The following is a 14905-nucleotide window of genomic DNA, read 5'->3' on the forward strand; positions in this document are numbered from 1 at the left end:
TAGCTGTAGGTTGATGGGGACAACATAGAAACAGCAGTAAAAAAAATAAAAGTGACCTGTTATGAAAAATGTAAGTGTTAGATGCAGCAAAAAGAGCTAAAGGTCAACAAAACATTTGACCTGTTTGCGTAACTAGCCTGCTGCCAACATTTTGAATGACGATTTTCTCCATTTAGGCTAAGTGAGCATGGGACGTTCAGTGTGTGGGCAGTGTGTTCTGTGTTTCTGAACTTTGACTCGCTTAAACTCATTCAAGTCAACAGGGGACATTCAGACGATCACCATGATCAAAGGCGACCAGAACAAAGCTGACTTTAAGTCTTTCTCCCTTTCAATCGTTTTAAGCGGAAAGGCAACCTGTCTCTCCAACTTGTAGACTGAATGACAGGTAATTGATGAGGGATGATGACGCATTGCGGACATAGCAAGTCAGGATTCATGTGGAACTTCTCTCCAGGCACTTAATAACTCAAGAGTTATTAAGTGCCTGGCTAATTGTCATTCTCATCAGTAGGCCTAGTATATCCCGATGATTCAAGCGACATGTAAGCTACCTATAATAGCTATAGCCTATATTAGGCTATAGCCTAAACTATTGCCAGATTCCTCAGTTAATAGCCTAAATCGTGTCATTAAATTCATCATTAGATCCAACAAGAGACTTTAATAAATGCAAATTTCCCCGTTGTGGGACTAATAGAGGATTATCTCATTGGACTGCCTTAAAGCTCTTTTCGGCTTTGACTGATGCTGCTTTCACAGACAGCAAGAAACTAAGGAATGAAACAACGGACAGTGGGCGCGCGGACGACGGGCGCTTCATGCTTAACGGGATCAGAAGAAGCGCAAGGGCAAGGTCAGATTTAATGAGTGTGCGTGCCTGTGTTTGGAAAGGGGGCTTATTATTATTATTATTATTATTATTATTATTATTATTATTATTATTATTATTCCTATGGCATTTTTATATATTTGTCCCAAATAGCCTAAAACCATTGCAAGTTATGCATGCCAAATTGAAAAAGGAACAAACGCACAGTTGCATTTTTGTTGTTTTTCCAAATTCAAGCATTTTATTTGAATGTCTCTGTCTGGACCGAACATTTTGCGGAAGGCTATGCTGCTTTCATATGTGAACGAGCTTCATGTTGTCAACCGGCACTGAGACAACACGACGCAGCTATCACACATAATCAAATCCCTTTGTATCAGTTCAGAATGAATGCACCTTGACCACTACTTGTCCACTTGTTGATACATGTGCATCTCATTTTTGATTTTCAACGTAATGACATCTGCAGGCCCTATGAGCTGCTCGCAAACAATCAAATAGTCCAAATAAAATAGGTTATTTTTGACTGAAGTCCAATCACAAAAGAATCAGAGCACCGTTGACCAATCCCCTTGGCCTGGACTTAATGTTCAAAGAGATTCAGGCAGAGGGGCTGAGGGTTGAACTTGTGCGCGTGCACATGTGCATGTGCTGCTTAAGTTGTGTAGGAGTGACTCCCTTGTATAAAACCTTTCCAAGAGGGCACAGAGACACAGAGCGCAGAGCGAGTGTGGGTTGTTTAGGTTGTTCTTTATTTTTCCTGAAGACATCTCTGCAACAACAAAAAAAGGCAAAAAGAGTAGGAAACTTTTCCAGGTCGGACAACCATGATGTTTCCCTGCAGCGCTCTGCCGCCTCCTCTATACCCGGGCTTACTGCGTCCCCCTGTGGCTCTCTCCTTGCCCCTGAACCGGTCACTCCACTCAGGCTTCCTAGTAGAAGATCTCCTCCGACTAAGCCAGCCTGTCAGCTACATACATCGGACTTTCTCTGCCAGAAGTCCCGGGGACATTCTCCCGCTGAGCGCGGGCCCGGGCGGCCCTCCCCGGGCGTTAGGACCCAGCACAGAGCGGTCTGTTCTTCAGAGCTCCAGCCAGCCGAGCCGCAGTAGCCCCGGCTCTCCGCAGACTGCCTGCCCAGACTCCGGCTACCTTAAGTTCGGCGTCAGTGCGATACTGGCACCGTCCACACGGAGCGGTGAGTATGAAGAAAATAAAGTAGGCTATATGGAATATGATGGATAGCCTATGATTCGTGTTAAAGTAGTCTACTACAGCTGCTGTTAGTAATAAATACAATATAACAAAATATGTAGCCTATTTATTATTATTATTATTATTATATGTTCTTGTAATATTATTATTATTTAGAAAATTTTACAATAGCCTATATGCAATATCAACTCCAACGCACCTTTTTCCCATGCACTGCAAATTGATGCTACTCTCTCACTAATGTTGACAGATTGATATTATACGGTGTCATATATTATACATATTAGAATGTAACAAATGCTAAATATATGGACTCTGTTGAGCCTTAAAAACTGTAGACCCAGAATTAGTAAATGGTCAATACATTAACTTGCATTAGACCATTGAATCAGACATAACAAAACTTTTTTGAAAAAGTCTTCCTTGTAGACACAGTTGTAAGCCCACTATAGGCTATTTGTTATTAAAATGTTATGAGAAGCTATAATTCCTCATATTTATCATATCTCTGGTGTCTATGGTATTTTCTGTTCATGTTATTTCTCCTGCTTTGAAATAGCATATATCAGCACAGTCAATTTGTTTTATTTTTCTGCTTGCTCCTCAGTCCAGAGTCTTCAGACTAAGTCCTTCCCGTTGCCTTTCTTTGATGGGAGCCTTCATCCTTTCATCAGAGCTTCCTATTTCACAGGTTGGTGGACTAACCATTGCAATATATTGACATTAGTAGTTTCAGAACTCCAGGGCAGACACTGTTCATAAATAGCTGATTTATTTGTGATTTTGATGGTTTCCTCCCTTCTTTATAATTGAGAATATAATAATTTTATCTAGTTATCACTTTAGGTTGGGCGCTAATATGAGGATATATACCTAATTTTCATTCCGCTCTTATCCACATCAATATAATGCAAAAATAGACAAAATCTGCTTTTTTCCCACTATGGGGTTGCAGGTCAGCTGTGTCAGGCTTCCTCTGATTGTCTGGTGAAATATGATGCATCGATTCCTTTCACAGTCCTATTTGGAAAACACCAAATACTAATACTCCTTTTAGGAGAGACTAATAATAAACATGACTGGCACTTAATTTGTGATTTGCTGAAAAACAATGTAATCAACTTACAATCACTTTACCCTTTATTTTTGCTAAGAGAAACAAATCGTGAGAATAGGAAAATATGCAAAAAGTTTTCCTGGATTTATAAAAAAAAAAATTCTTGTCTCATAGAGTAACATCACACAAATATATCTACAGGGTTGGGGAACCCAGATAGCTCAGTTCGTAGAGCGGACACCCATGTATAGAGGTTTACTCCTCGACACAGTGGTCCCGGGTTCGACTCCAACCTGTGGCCCTTTGCTGCATGTCATTCTCCCCTTTCATGTCGTCAGCTGTCCTGTCAATAAAGGCCTAAAAATGCACAAAAAATAATCTTAAAAAAATACATATCAATAACAGTGATTTAACAGTTACCTCGTCAGATTTTTGCCTCTCGTGGCATGGCTGACCTTCTGTACTTTGATCTGGAACAAAAACTCGGAAGTCAGTCAACTTGTCAATGGAACTTTATTTTCCTATGCCTCACCCCGTACCACCAACGTCTCACGAGTAGGTTAAATAAACAGCATTACAACACTCGTCAGCCTTAGAGATGAAAAAGAGTGGTTGTTAGGCTAAAAAAACAAATCTAAAAGCAGTTTTTTTAAATGCATTTCCACAAAATATTTATGTTTAATCTCTACTCTGATTAATTAGCTAACTGAATTTCTACTTGATGTTATTTACAGGTTATTGCAACTCAGGGGGTGTGGTTTTGGGTTACCTGAGTTACAATAACCAGTAAATAACATCAAGTAGAAATTCAGTTAGCTAATTAATCAGAGAAGAGATTAAACAAAAATTAAGAAATCACAAGCTTGTAACTTGGTAAATAACTCATGGTGCCACCATGATATGATTCAAGAAACATTAGAAACTGATATTGATTCATATATTAATTCATTCATTCACTGATATAGCTGATTAATACTGGCCTATAGAAAATGAGCTAATAGCCCTTTTCTAGGTGGAAGTTAATCTCTGACTATAGCTACTCAATCTGTTGGAAACATTTTTTTTACACAGAGCACACTTTTATGGGAGAAAACTATTTTCTTTTCTTTTATACAACTTGACAGGATAGTCATTTTATACAATTCAATTCAGAAACGTTGAGTCTAATAAGCTGTGAGTGTACAGCTTTTTTGGAAAAAACACATTTTACCAACTGATGTAGATGGTGAAGTCTCAGTCGGTTGTAAAGAGTCATTGTCAGCCTTTTAGCATGGGAATACCTCGGACAGCTTGGAATCAGCTCTGCCAATTTGAAGGACTATTTAGGCGGCGCACTGACTGCTGACATTAGCACCAGTTGTCCTAATCTACAAATTAGTCCAGTTTGTCACGCTTTAAATATATTAGTGCCGTTTGTCATGGTCTAAATGTGAGGCGGGTATCTTCCCAGCTCAGGAACTCAGAGGCCTCTTCACGCGCCGTCGTTTTCCCACCAAGCCCCTCTGCTGGCCCACAAAGCTCCCAGCACCGTGACCAATAGGAGCCAAAACCACACACACACAGAAACACACACACACACACACACACACACACACACACCTTATAGATCTGTTTTAAAGTTAGCTATGTTACTCACAAGATCTCTGTTAAATCCACAGGTTTGAACCTGGATTGGATACATTTTCCAACATTGACCGGCATATTGATTCATTCTACAAAAAAATACAATATATATATATATATTTGAATATGTAGACACGATAGCTGTAATAATAACTAAAATCAGGTGTATGTAACACTGTGAACAGCCCTAAGCTCTCTGTTTCCCCTAAGGCTTGAGTGAAGCCTCTAACAGCTCTACATAATACTGACCTGTCTTTAATGGGCCTGTAATATACTGGCCTGTCGACGGCCTTTTCCACTCAATTCATTACAACACAATCACCTTTCTCTATGCATTTGCAGCCTATACAATCCCCCTTCATGCTTCATTAGAGGCAGTGTGAGCTGAGCTTTGGAGAGCCCGTCTCATTAGCATAGGCTCTGTTTCCACTGCTGGACAAATTGGGCTTTTAAAACACCAGATTTCAGGCAGAACAAGTATATTATGGGCAGCATCAGGGAGCCTGTGTGCAGATGATGGAAGCAAGTAGAGATGACTCTTTTCTGAGAGCACTGAGGAATGTGGAATATAATGGCAAACAAAAGTTTAGCAGAACTCATGCTTAATCAGTAATACACGTAAATATGTGTTAATTAATTAAAATGTACAGTAAATTTCATATAGAAAAACAACTTGATAGCAATTGATAAAGAGAAGTGATTCTGAGTCGTAAACGTCTCACCTATTTACATTTAAGACATTTAAATATGAATTAAGAGCCTTTCTAATGGCTTTTTTTTTTAGATAATAACCATAACTATTACTAGTTTTAGAAGTTTTCTGGTCCTGAACACAACATGTAATAAACTAACTAAAATATACATTTTCTTCTATTTCTTCATGTCTTTCTGGGAATTTAGGAGTTTAAGCAACCAAGTGGTGTTCTGTGGTTCTGTGTAGCTGATTATAACATCCCAGCTATGGGATACATGATTTGTAGAAGAATCTGTACCCTCAAAGTTAGGTACAAGGGGCCCCAAAGGTCTTTACAAATTTTTTTTTTTTCATCATCAGATTCAGCCAGTTACAGAACGCATGATAACAACTGTTAACCAATATGCTTCCATGGCGGTGAAATCAGATCAAATGGGGCTGGCTATTAAATCTCCACTCTCTCTTGTGTTTTGTCCCTCCAGCGTCCTCCTCTGTGGTCCCTGTCCCGGGAACGTTTTCATGGCCCCTGGCCCCCAGAGGGAAGCCCAGGAGGGGCATGCTGCGGCGAGCTGTGTTCTCAGACCTCCAGAGGAAGGCCCTGGAGAGAACTTTCCAGAAGCAGAAATACATCAGCAAACCAGAGAGAAAGAAACTTGCTAGTAAACTGGGACTGAAAGATTCCCAGGTATACACCAAGGACTTTAATCTTGTCAAATGTATTTATCACTTTGCATAATGAGAATGTAGAAACGTATTTAATGCCCCATTGCTCTCATACAGTGCATTTAAAACCGAGCCTGTAAGGATATCTTCTGTCCATTTTGTACAGGGGTGTAGTGCTCCGGAACAACGCTCCAGCACTTTTTTTCTCCAAGTGAGGAAATAGAATATTCTCGATTTGCATAATCTGGTTGAAATTCATATTTTCTAAGATCTTGAGATCCAATAATAACTCAAGCGTCTGTCATGTAAGAGAAACAATAACAACAAATGGAATGGTCAAAATTGTCCTATTGACATTTAAGGTGTGTTTATTGATTCACGGCGTCGACTCATGCATTGAGTAACATGCAAAAAAAACATTCCACCTTAAAGGTTGCCGGTAGCTGTCGACACAGTGAATTAAATTATGTTTCCTCAGTTTATAGCTAACTGTTAACTAGTAAAGATGACAAGGCAGCAAAACATCCTTTCATTTTATAGTTTCAGTTCACTATTGTATGTAAACTTGCCACCGTAGGAACAGGGGTTACATAACCTTCAAAACAAGCCATAATTTGCCCGTGCAGTCATACAGTAGGTGCGCTCCGGTACTTAAACAAATAGCACTACACCCCTGATTTTGTACCCCAAACCAGCTGTGAACAAGGTTAGTAGTTGATGAGGACGTCAGTGACATTGACATTAGAGGTGTAACGATACATCGATCTGGATCGATATATCGATAAAATCCTCAACAATCCAATAGCATTGCTACAAAGTGAAAATAGCGATATATATCATCATCTTTAAGATGCGCCTTTATTTTGAAATTCACACATATTTATTTATTTATATTAAATATTAAAAAGAGTAGTCTGTTTTTAATGTAAATGTCTGGAAGAGCCCAGTAATGAAATTGTCAAATCATATTTTAGTTGCTTTTTGTAAAATATATATACAAACGTAACTGATTGTGTTGAATGGGCTCATGTACGGTCTCGGATCGGTCGCAGGCCCGAGTTGAATCAAATCGAAAATCGTATCGTGGCGGACTTTGTGATATCAGTAAATATTGTATCGTTGTCCAAAGAATCGATATATATCGTAAAACAAACCTAATTGATGTATTGTTGGGAATGACAGAGGAACCATTCTCCCTATTACAAATCAGTGTAGCATAAAAATAAAAAAATAGTTCCATTTTGTTGCTTTAAAGCTACAGTGCATAGTTTCTGCCGCCCCCATGAAGAATTTTAAGTAACGACAACAAAACTGTCAGCGCGTCCACATGATACAAGCCTTCTGTGACCGTGCACCGCCCCAGTTGCTAGTAGCCAAGGAGGACATGGAGGATTCAAAAAACATGATGGACTCTTCAGAAGAGGTCATGATCTTCACTCGAGTTTCAAAAGTCACCGGACGCCATGATCTTCTGAACATAGCCATACTGAGAAATACAGAAAGAGTTGTGTGGAGCTGATAGTCTTATTTAGCTTTGTAGCAACTCATTTGGCAATGGCTTGAATGTAACGGACGTTTGTTAATATCAAAAAGTTACGCACTAAAGCTTTAAGTAAAATTAAAACTTCAGAAACGGCCTTTCTACCAACTAAGATGCTAAGAAAACAAGAGCATTAATAAAATGATTGTAAAAAAACAACAAGAAAATATGATTAATGGATGGATGGATTGAACGATTGATTGATTGATTCCTCTGATTCCTAACATTTTAGACACATTAAAGGCATACAGGAAATGCCCAAGAAGCCAGAAATACCAAAAAGCAAATTTCATTCACCTTACAATCTAGATGGCATAGAACATAAAATAGAATGATAAGAATCAACAGGGGGGAAAAAAAGAAAAAAAGATTATATATATATATATATATATATATATATATATATATATACACCAGATTATAAAATGTTTTATTATATGAGCAATTCAAAAATAAAAATGTAAATATGTGTTAATTTATAAAAAATGTACAGTCAAGGATACCTGTTTAGCTCACCTGGTAGAGCGGGCGCCCATATATAGAGGTTTACTCCTCCTCAACACAGCAGCTGTGGGTTCAACACCAACCTGCAGCCCTTTGATGCATGTCTTTCCCCCTCTCTCTCCCCTTTCATGTCTAAGCTATAGAAATAAAGGCCTGAAATGCCGAAAAAATAATCTTAAAATGTACAGTCAATTTCATCTGTAGCAGCTGATAAGGATACAACCTGTTTTTTTTCTGTCATGTGAAGGTGAAGATCTGGTTTCAGAACCGCAGGATGAAATGGAGGAACTCCAAGGAGAGGGAGCTGCTGTCGACAGGTGGCTGTCGCCAGCAGACCCTCCCCACCAAAACCAACCCCCACCCAGACCTCACGGATGTAGGCAGCACCCACTGCCACAGGCTGGACAGGAATGCACCCGCCAGCCAAGTACAGCTGGACAACCATGGGTCACATCATCCCCACCACCACCATCTCCATCCTTCCTCTCCGTCAGAGTCCAGCAAACAGTCAGAGCTCTCCGAGTCAGACAGTGAAGAAATCGCAGTTTCATAAGACCTTCATAGAAGATTCAGACATCTGATTACACTCTTGATTCGTTTTTATACAGTCCCCTACAATAAGATACTGTCAGCAAGGATGGCAGGACAAAAAGAGGATTTATCAAAGAAAACTGGTGAATGAAAGTGAATACCAGAAGTGCTTGAATCTGCTGTGTACATAGCTGTATTTTCTCAACCATTGCCCCTGTGCCATATGTCTGTACAGTGTTGTTTATATTATTTGTACTGTATATGTAGTTCAGTATATCTATATACAATAAATAAAGTATACTGAGCTATTTTAGATATTTGTAGATTGAAATGTTTAAAATTCTTAAATGTACAAATTGTTCTTTCCATGCATATTTGTATTCTTTATATTTTCTCAAATAAATCTTGACAAGTCTCATTTTGTGTTGATGTTGTCTACTGATATGAAAAACAACATTACATTGAAGCTTCATTTGTAACTCGGCAGTGAGCTAATGTTCTTTCAGCATTAGCTATACACAGCATTATAGGCTGTAAGGTCATTAGCTTAGCTCTGGTTTAAGGTTGAAGACAGGTTTGAACTTGTGCTATCTAGAACAAACTCATGTTATCTATCAAACCTCATTGCTGTGTCCTTAATAAGATTTGAACTGCATCTGTGGTTTAGTCTGAACCCAGCTGCTGTGTGCTGTACAAGTCACCTACTTTAAATGCCAGCAAAGGTAGTACATTTCAATCTACAAGATTGAGAGAGGCAAGAGAAAAAGGCATTTTTTTTGTAGAGGCAGCAATCAGCTCAAATCACAATCCGCTGCTGATCAGTAGACAGCAGGGGGGAAAAAACACAAGATGGCGATCACAATATAAAGTTATGCAGGATACAATATTAATATGGCAGGACCTGAAAAACACATGGTAGTCACTTGTGTCCATTTCTCAATTGATTTACAGACGGGTGCCACAGAGGCTTAAAATATAAATGTGAACAGGCAAGCCAAAAAGCCTATAGGCTAATCACAAAATATCCATCTCCAATCACAGGGTTTCTGCAGGTTTCACCAAGTCAAATTAAAGACTTTTTAAGACCATTATGAATGAAATGTAAGACCTTTATCACATCGATTGAGCCCTAAATTCAGTTTTTTCAAGCCAAGTATCGCTAAGCTTGCACTTCCCCATAGCTGAAGAATAAAATCTGTTTTATGTCTGTGGTACAATCAGAAAGAGTCTCGCACCGATAACACGAAAGCTGATTGGCTGCAATATAAGTTATATGTTGGTCTCATTTGTAGTCATAATACAGCAAAATATTTGGACTAGCAAAAGAAAGTACTACAACACCACGGAATAAAAAAAAAAAAATGAGCATAATGAGGTAGTGCTGCATGGATGTAGGAAAATTAAGACCGGTTTAAAATTATTTAAGACCTAGAACTCAATACTTCAGCTTTAAGACTTTTTAAGACCTTGCTGAAACCCTGAATCAGATCTCTGTACACATCATAAGACAATATGTATGGGAGAGATTTTGCATTTGATGTTCACATTTATAATTTAAACCTCTGCGGCATCCGTCTGTAAATCAATTAAGAAATAGACACTTGTCAAAAAAAAACTTTGACTAAATGACCACCATGTTTTTCAGGTTCAGCTATATTAATATTGTATCCCATTAACAGTTTGTGATCGCCATCTTGTGGTGTCTGTTTTTTTCCCTGCGGTCTACTGATCAGCCGGTGATGGCAATTTGAGCTGATTGCTGCCTCTACAAGAAATGCCTGTTTGCCGTCTGAGAGAAATAAATATTTATTGGACCCATAGTGTTCAGACCTTCTTTGTGCCTGGCAGTTTAAGTATTGTCTTGCACCCGAGTTTTTGCCTTGATGTGTGCACAGTTGGTCATAGGCTCTCTGGGGTAATGTGCTCCCTGTGCTTTAGAACTGTGGTTCTCAACCTTTTTGAAGTCGCAACCCCCCCCAAAATATAATGGTTGGCGTTTGTGACCCCCACCCCCCACGACAATGAGAGAAAGAGAGCTGCAAACCGGTGTAAACTGCTGTTTCTACACACCTGCTGATTTTTTATTTGTAAAGATATTTTTTGGGCATTTTAATCTTTAATAGAGAGAACAGCTGTAGACAGGAAAGGGGGCGGGGAGAGAGAGAGAGAGAGAGGGGTAAAACATGCAGCAAATTGCCACAGCCGTCGAGGACTGAGCCTCTGTACATGGGCATGGCTCCACCAGGTGAGCTACCCAGGCACCCTACACCTGCTGATTTTGAGTGTTTTTTTGTGAATGCTCTGCTACGTGTAACCAAATAATGCTTTGCTTTAATGACAGTTTAGTTTTAGCAGCTAGCACCTAGCCTTATCCAGTGTGCTCCAGGCTCTATGGACTTTTTCCTCTCTCCCTGGCCTGCCTTCAGACCCCTTTCTGTGAATGAATATAACAGGAAAGGTACCAAACTCACACAGTAATGTAAACAAAAACATTCCTCAGTCTAGTCTGGTCATGTTATTGAATTTATTTCTCCACAACCATCTGGCGACCCCCAAAAATTATCGTGCGACCCCCTTAGGGATCCCGACCCCCAGGTTGAGAACCACTGCTTTAGAAGTCACAGCATTTTGAACAATCTACAGTCAAGCTTTGCTTTTTCCCACTATGGAAATGAATTACACAAACTCTTTGTTGTTCTTTTTTTTATTTGGGATGACTAACAAGGCCATCATCATCATCATCATCAGCATCAAAACAATGACTTAATTACACAGTGTTTTTGTTAATGCAAACTTTATTTACATGATGAAATAAAAACAATCACTGACGTCATGCCATACTGTTTAAGCCTACAAACACAACGGAGAGGCTGCTGTTAAATAACGCAAGGGAGGTGTTAGTGGAGGGCATTAAATACAGTATTTACAGCCAAATGTCAACCCACTGCACATATCTAACAAGCCTGTATACAGCTCTGCTTGGTCCTCCTTTAAAGCAGCTCAGCTTGCTTTTAGAAGGGTCATATTCGAGTCCCAATTGGCTGAAAAGCAACAGCTTTTTTCCACTTCACAATAAAAACGGTCGTTTTTAACCTTGTACTTACTGGTACGCAGGCTTTGATCATTCAGAGTTCGGCTGGGAGGAAAAATCTGAAAACTTGTGTCCCTTTTAAATCTGAGGAGTGAAAACCCTTGATCTTAAAAACAAGGGCTTAATATAGGGCCACCAAACACTTTCAGAATAAAACTGGACAGACTCCCTATGTAACACTGTCCAAACACCTGGTTAAAATAGACAAATAACTTCCTTCAAACACCAGCTGTGGCTTTGAGAGCCTCGTCAGGGCCAGAAAGGGGCTCGATGTCACTGTATAAATGCAGACCAACTTTTTTTGTTGCAGCAAAAATGTCTAACATTGATAGAAATCAGACACTTTGTTGATTAAAGTAAGTGCTGGATCTTCAAGTCCTATCTGCACTGTGCCATTTTGAAAAGAGGCACCAACTATTCGCCTTGCCACCAAACAACCCTAACCCTCAATTGGAATTTTTAATTTACTGATGCAGACATTGCAAACGTGAACTTTCTGCAAGTATTCCAAATGATCAGATGCTCCCAGTGCAAGCAGGACTTCAGAGTCATATGCTGCATTTACACAGCTACAAACTGAGCTCTTTACAGGTGTCTCATCATCCAAACACAGCAGCAGTGATGCAGTGATGTTGTACATCTCCAAATGTTGTACATTTACAAGGTAAAACAGGATAAAACATTTGACTTTTTCTTCTTTTTTTTTTTAAATCCTGAAACCACATGAAAAGCACTTCATAACAGTTAAGTGGTTAACAACCTTTAAATATGTACAAACATATAGTGCCGGGAGACTGAAACAGAGAAGAGGGTTAAGTTCATCTTTCATTATCATAATACAGTATAAAATGTACAGAGAGTGGAGGGCACCCTGAAAGAGAAAGCTGGGACAGGACAGGACAGAGAAGAGGGAGGGAGGGTGTGAAACTTTGTTTATCAAGATGAAACTGTACAGACTGAGAATTACAGCCGACTATGTGATCCTGTACACACAACATCAAAGCTCACTCCTAGACTCTCTTGATTCAGCTTTTCAGAGAACAGCTTTCTGATCAGTTAGCTAAAAACACTTGAGATGGTTTCTGCGGGTGTGTGTGTGTGTGTGTGTGTGTGTGTGTGTGTGTGTGTGTGTGTGTGTGTGTGTGTGTGTGTGTGTGTGTGTGTGTGTGTGTGTGTGTGTGTGTGTAGAGGCTGAAAACCCCAGTCACAGCCTTGCTTCAGTCTGAATGTACTCAACAACAATCAGATTTGGGTGCATTTGATGTCTAATAACTCGCAGGCACAGTGGGTGGAGTCAGGTTCAAACTTGGGGGGGGGCGGCGAGTTTTGTCTGCTGCTACCTAGGTTGCTGATAGAGGGGTGAGCTTTAGTGTCCAAGTGCTTTCTATTTCCATCCACCAAAACATGAATATAAACACAGAACGGGTTAAAAAGGAGGATGTTTTTATTTTCTACTACCAGCTGAACTCCGCAGGCTTTGCGGATGAGGTTCGTGACGCGGCGCTCCTTACTGCCGTTTGCTCTTTATCCTCTCCAGACGCTTCTTCAGGTCGTCCAGGTTGGCAGCCGGTGACGCCGAGCGGGTGTGCGCATGCGTCGGGGAATGGGAGTGTGCGTTGTGTTCCTGCTGGTACAACTCTCGGGACTCTTTGAGCTGAGACAGCTTACTGTGGAGCATGTCGGTGGAGGAGGCCACCGACGGCTTAGAGGACAGCAGGGAGGAGATGGGCGGTCGCTGCTGAGGCTCGTCCTCGCTTCCTCCGACACCCTGAGAGAGGAAGAGGACGGAGGGATAAGTTAGCTTCTATTATGTACATACAAAAATGACTTAGGAATGTTGCTGCTCGGCAAATATCAAAACTTAAATGAAAGTGTAATGCCTAAGCGGACCGGTTTTCAGCAGAAAAAACAATCCATGCCCAGCGCCGTTTGTTTTTAACTCCTTTCTCGACTAATCGTGGCTAGGTTTGATAAACTTCGCCTCAATTTTTAAGCCACGTTACCGGGTTTCCACGGTTACCACACAGCACTCCCGTTTCTTGGCAAAGACCCGCCTTACTTTGCCTCTGGCTAGAACTCGTTGGTCGGCCTTCTACCATTGGTAGGTGGAACTACGATGACTGGTTAAACCCAGTGCATCGAAAACAAATCCCATGTGGACTTTTTAATTATTTACTTTTTCTAAAATAGTCATACGCCGGAAATCTGGCACCATGCCAGAGTACTTTAAGCCCAGCTTTTACTCGACAGCTCCAATACGGCGGACATGCAGACGCGTGTCAAATCGCAAACGCGGTATCTTATCTATGGTTGCTTACACCTGCTTATAGCGTGATGTTTATGTAAATCACATCGTTTAGTTTTATAGGTCTATATGCGTATAAACTGCTCATAACTTGCAAATGCGCTGGAAAGCAGCGTAGATAAAGAATCATTGGCGCAGCCTTAATATACAGCAATACTGTAAAAAACTAAAGATCAAGTGGGTATACAAGCAGTTCACACAAGGACTGATCTAAAATCAAGAAAAGAAACACTTTATTTTTCGGGTGGCAGTAGCCCAGAGGGTCGCTTGGTCAAGTCCCCGTACGGACCGAAGTACAGAGTGTGGACTGGTAGCTGGAGAGGTGCCAGTTCACCTTCTGGGCACTGCCAAGGTGCTCTTGAGCAAGGCACCAACCCCCCCCCCCCCCCCCAACCGCTCAGGGCGCCTGTCCAGCAGTCGCAGCCCACTCACTCTGATATCTCTCCATTTGTGCATGTGTATTTCAAGCATGTATAATAACAGTTTAAATTGTAATTTACCCACTAGGGATTAATAAAAAAATGATGTGTTTTCAAATCAAAGCAACAGACTGAAGTGACAGCCATAATGTGTGTATGTATATATGTGTGTGTGTGTATGTATATATATATGTGTGTGTGTGTGTGTGTGTGTGTGTGTGTGTGTGTGTGTGTACTAACCCTGGAGGTGTTTTCCAGGCCTTGTCTCTGTCTGAGGATCTTGAGTCTCTCATAGTAAACAGCTGGTTTTACCTCTTCATTGTTGCTGCTCAGACTGAAGTCCACGCCATGCTGAGGGATCACTGCAAAGGCGCGCACAAAAGACAGACACACAATACTATAACACGCCCGACTTCATTCTGACCAAAGAAC

At 40.5% G+C, this 14905-nt stretch overlaps 2 protein-coding genes across 7 annotated transcripts in view; one reads left to right on the forward strand and one right to left on the reverse strand.

The window, feature by feature from the left end:
* The first annotated feature begins 1451 nt into the window (after nt 1-1451).
* Nucleotides 1452-9076, forward strand: LOC116048689 (homeobox protein DBX1-B-like). Its single transcript, XM_031297886.2, has 4 exons — nt 1452-2029; nt 2654-2737; nt 5903-6105; nt 8375-9076. Exons 1-4 carry the CDS (start codon nt 1660-1662, stop codon nt 8678-8680), a joined length of 963 nt encoding a protein of 320 aa, XP_031153746.1. The 5' UTR covers nt 1452-1659; the 3' UTR covers nt 8681-9076.
* A 3846-nt stretch (nt 9077-12922) lies between these two features.
* Nucleotides 12923-14905, reverse strand: part of ckap5 (cytoskeleton associated protein 5) — a 50827-nt gene continuing 48844 nt past the window's right edge. For 4 of the 6 annotated variants that reach the window (XM_036002686.1, XM_036002685.1, XM_036002683.1 and 1 more), the window contains 2 exons: nt 14714-14835; nt 12923-13520 (listed from right to left, as the gene is read on the reverse strand). In XM_036002686.1, coding sequence (XP_035858579.1) covers nt 13257-13520; nt 14714-14835 — 386 coding nt within the window. In that variant the 3' untranslated portion in view covers nt 12923-13256. The remainder of the gene's footprint in view (nt 13521-14713; nt 14836-14905) is intronic. The other 2 variants (XM_031297832.2, XM_031297833.2) reach the window with 2 other exon arrangements.

Source organism: Sander lucioperca, chromosome 7 (genome assembly GCF_008315115.2).
Source record: "Sander lucioperca isolate FBNREF2018 chromosome 7, SLUC_FBN_1.2, whole genome shotgun sequence".
Lineage (NCBI taxonomy): Eukaryota > Metazoa > Chordata > Actinopteri > Perciformes > Percidae > Sander > Sander lucioperca.